This window comes from Helianthus annuus, chromosome 5 (genome assembly GCF_002127325.2).
Source record: "Helianthus annuus cultivar XRQ/B chromosome 5, HanXRQr2.0-SUNRISE, whole genome shotgun sequence".
Taxonomy (NCBI): domain Eukaryota; kingdom Viridiplantae; phylum Streptophyta; class Magnoliopsida; order Asterales; family Asteraceae; genus Helianthus; species Helianthus annuus.
In genome coordinates, this window is record NC_035437.2 from 96,463,877 (window position 1) to 96,467,765 (window position 3,889).

Sequence of the window (3,889 nt, forward strand, 5' to 3'; positions counted from 1 at the left end):
AAATCGTTCATAAATTAACGACATATTTTAACTAAGTTAGATGTTTAATATAAATGGAAACGAAAATAAAAGGTGAGGGTTCAATAATAAAAAGTTCGAATAGAAAAAATAAAAGTGCCCAAACGATTTTTGCATTTTACTCGAATATTTAAACAAGAGATTATTATGATGCATTACTTCCTTCAAATGAGACAAACGTACAAACGTTTATCTTGCACAATGTACAAACTGCATCGATCTTTGAGCCAGAAAGCGTGCCAGTCACGTGCAACCTCATGATCTCTCACTGTCATACTACAAAATCACCATCTTTCTCAAACTGTAAAAACATGAAGCTTTCCTTTTTCATGGTCCATTAATGGAGTTCAATATCATTTTCCACAAATACTCTTCTCACAAAACCCTCCACACCAAGAAAAAAGAAAAATGCATGAAACACACACACTATTTCACCTTCCTACTAATTTCCAGTTTTTCCAAACCTACCCATATAAAAAAGCTTTAACTTTAATATCCCAATCTTTACACCAATGCAACATTATCCTCAAGAAAAATAAACAAAAAAGGAAGACAAACACACACTGTTTCACCTTACTAACACACCTACTCATTTTATGTTATCCTTACGTTGTTTCATCTGGATATTGGGATGGAGTTACAGTCACAAAGTCAGACTTTGAAGCCTTAAAATCTTTCAAACAAGAACTGACTGACCCACATGGTTTCTTGAAAAGCTGGAATGATAGTGGATATGGAGCTTGTTCTGGTGGTTGGGTAGGAATCAAGTGTGTGCAAGGACAGGTTATTGTCATACAGCTTCCATGGAGAGGTTTAGGTGGTCAACTCACTTCAAAAGTTGGTCAACTTCAAGCTCTTAGAAAGCTTAGTCTCCATGACAATGCCATTGGAGGTTCAGTTCCAAAGGAGTTAGGGTTTTTATTGAATCTTAGAGGTATTCAATTGTTTAACAATAAGTTTACAGGCTCAATACCTCCTACATTGGGTTCATGCACATTGCTTCAAAGTGTTGACTTTAGTTATAACATGTTTGATGATGAAATCCCAACTGAATTTGGAAATCTTGTTATGCTAAAAAGCTTGGATCTTTCTTACAATTTTATTAATGGTGGCATGCCGAACAGTTTTTCAAATTTGAGTTCATTAACTTGGTTGAGTTTAGCTCACAACAATCTCAACGGTCAAATTCCAGTTTTCTTGGGAGGTTTGGTGAATCTTTTGTTCTTCAATGTGTCCTACAACAATCTATCTGGTCGTGTCCCGGTTCGACTTGCTTCAAGATTCGATTCGAGTTGTTTTGTGGACAATCTTGAACTATGTGGATACAGCCCTTCAACCGCGTGTCCCACATCTCATGCAGACCGGAAACTAAGTACCGAAGACATCTTGCTAGTTGCAGGCGGAGTTTTGATGGCAGTTTTATTGTTATTTTGTTGTGTACTTATCTTTTGCATGTTAAAGAAAGATGATACGGATGAAGATGAAAAGAAGGATGGTGATGAAAGTGGTGTGGGCCCTATGAAGGATATTCCGGTGGCGGTGGAGGTGGAGGAGGGTGGAGATGGTGAAGGAAAGCTTGTGTGTTTTGAAGGTGGGATTGAGTTCACAGCTGAAGATCTTGTGTGTGCAAGAGTTGAGATGTTGGGGAAAAATAGTTATGGAACTGTTTATAAGGCTGCTTTAGTGGAAGGGGATCAAGTGGTTGTCACAAGATTGAGAGAAGGGGTTATAAAGGATGAAAATGAGTTTGAAACTGAAGTGAATTCAATTGGGAATATTAGGCATGAAAATCTATTGGCAATGAGGGCTTATTATTTGGGTCCAAAAGGGGAGAAACTTCTTGTTTTTGATTATATGCCCAAAGGAAGCCTTGCTTCTTTCCTTCATGGTAATTTCTATACTTACACTCCGTACATATACACTTAAGCATTCACATAGTGATGTGAATTTCTATACCAAACAAAACTAAAATGATATTCATGGGTTAAGCTTTAGCTAGCGGGTGCGGGTTAATATCAGGTCGAACCCGTAAACACATATTTAAATAGGTTGAGTTTGGATTAATCTAACGGATTTGTTGGTTGACGTGTTTAAATATGATGAGTTTTTACTGTGAAATTAAAAGCTAAAAAGAGTAAAGGGTTTAAGTTTTATGGCATGTAATTTACACACATTTGTATTTTATGTTGATAGATTTGTAATCGTAGATTATTAAGATAAGAAAAGAATTTGGGGTTAAACTAGGGATAGCAAAAATATTTGAATCCAAAAACTTGAAGTATTTGGGATATGTATACCCGATACTCAATGGGTATTCGGCCGGGTATGGGTAAATTTTATGAGGCGTGTATGGAATTAGATGATACCGGAAACTACATACCCGTTTACCCGAAATATATAGCTGAAAACTTTTAAGTAGTCATATGTTTTAGTAATGTTTCATTTTTGTAGTTTTATTATATGAAAAATTGATTTTTATTTGTAATATATATTTTGATGACATTAATCATATATATATGCTATGAAATGCAAAATTATTTTTTGAGATTAATATATATATTTAGGGTGGGGTTCTAGAGTGAGCACTAGTGTATTTGCGAACCGAGTGAACAAATCCTGACCATTGTTTTGCATCGCCAAATCGTATAATACACTAGTGTATTTTTATCTTCAAATCATGACCATTGATTTACACTTTGTATTGATGCAGTTCGAGGACCCAAGGAACCGGTTAAGTGGCCAACAAGAATGAGAATAATAAAAGGAATAACTAAAGGTTTGCTCAACCTCCACACCCGTCACAATATAATCCATGGAAACTTAACCTCAAACAATATTCTTCTGGATGTCGATCTTAACCCAACGATTGCGGATTACGGGTTTTCATGGTTGATGGCGACCGCTGCAAACTCAAACATGATTGCAGCCGCTGGTGCACTCGGGTATCGGGCTCCCGAGCTTTCCAAACTCAAGAAAGCAAACACCAAGACTGACATATATAGTCTTGGTGTCGTAATGTTAGAACTCTTAACAGGAAAATCAACGCAAGAGGTGGATGATGGTGTCGGTTTGCCACAATGGGTGGCTTCAGTTGTGAACGAGGAGCGGACTGATGAAGTTTTTGATTTGAAGTTAATGAAGGATTCTTGTGCAACGGGTGATGAGTTGTTAAACACGTTAAAACTTGCTTTGCATTGTGTTGATCCATCTCCGCTTGCTCGGCCCGAGGTACAGCTGATTCCTCAACAGCTGGAAGACATTACACCGGAAACCACCAGTGAAGGTGGTGGTGGCACTTCATCTAGGGGTGAAGCTGGAGTAGTTTTGGGACATTTTTTTCCTTATTGACATATTGGTTAATGTATGCAAGTTCATCTACTTGATTTAGTTTCTAAAAGTAGAAAGTTTTGTCATTGTAAAGTTTGTAAAAGTAGAAGGTTTCATTATTGACATTTTGACTGAAACCCTATTTATATGTTTATCATTTGTGTTTAGAGTATCTCCACCGCTTTGATGGTGATAGTGTGGAGTGGTTTGGTCCGGTGCACCCGACACCTCCGGAATCTTTATCATTTGTGTTTAGAGTATCTCCACCGCTTTGATGGTGATAGTGTGGAGTGGTTTGGTCCGGTGCACCTGACACCTCCAGACTCAGGGGATTGGGGGACTAAACCTCCGGACTCAGGGGATTGGGGGACTACACACATACTATTGTTTCTGAGTTATTGGATTTTAATAATTCTAAAATAATTATAAGTTTCACCTGTTTGTCGATAATAATCTCAACTTAAAAAATTTCCTTAAATAATCACAACTTGTAAACATTTTGCCCCATCGATCCTTTTCTAACTGAGGTTTAACCCAGTTAGTG

At 37.3% G+C, this 3,889-nt stretch overlaps 1 protein-coding gene across 1 annotated transcript; it reads left to right on the plus strand.

The window, feature by feature from the left end:
* The first annotated feature begins 226 nt into the window (after nucleotides 1-226).
* LOC110923389 (probable leucine-rich repeat receptor-like protein kinase IMK3) lies at nucleotides 227-3,505 on the plus strand. Its single transcript, XM_022167492.2, has 2 exons — nucleotides 227-1,906; nucleotides 2,729-3,505. Exons 1-2 carry the CDS (start codon nucleotides 427-429, stop codon nucleotides 3,364-3,366), a joined length of 2,118 nt encoding a protein of 705 aa, XP_022023184.1. The 5' UTR covers nucleotides 227-426; the 3' UTR covers nucleotides 3,367-3,505.
* The last annotated feature ends 384 nt before the right edge of the window (nucleotides 3,506-3,889 follow it).

Coding starts and splice junctions, on each gene's coding strand:
- LOC110923389 (XM_022167492.2), top strand. CDS start 427: ATGCATGAAACACACACACTATTTCACCTTCCTACTAATTTCCAGTTT. Junction 1,907..2,728: donor CCTTGCTTCTTTCCTTCATG/GTAATTTCTATA, acceptor GTATTGATGCAG/TTCGAGGACCCAAGGAACCG.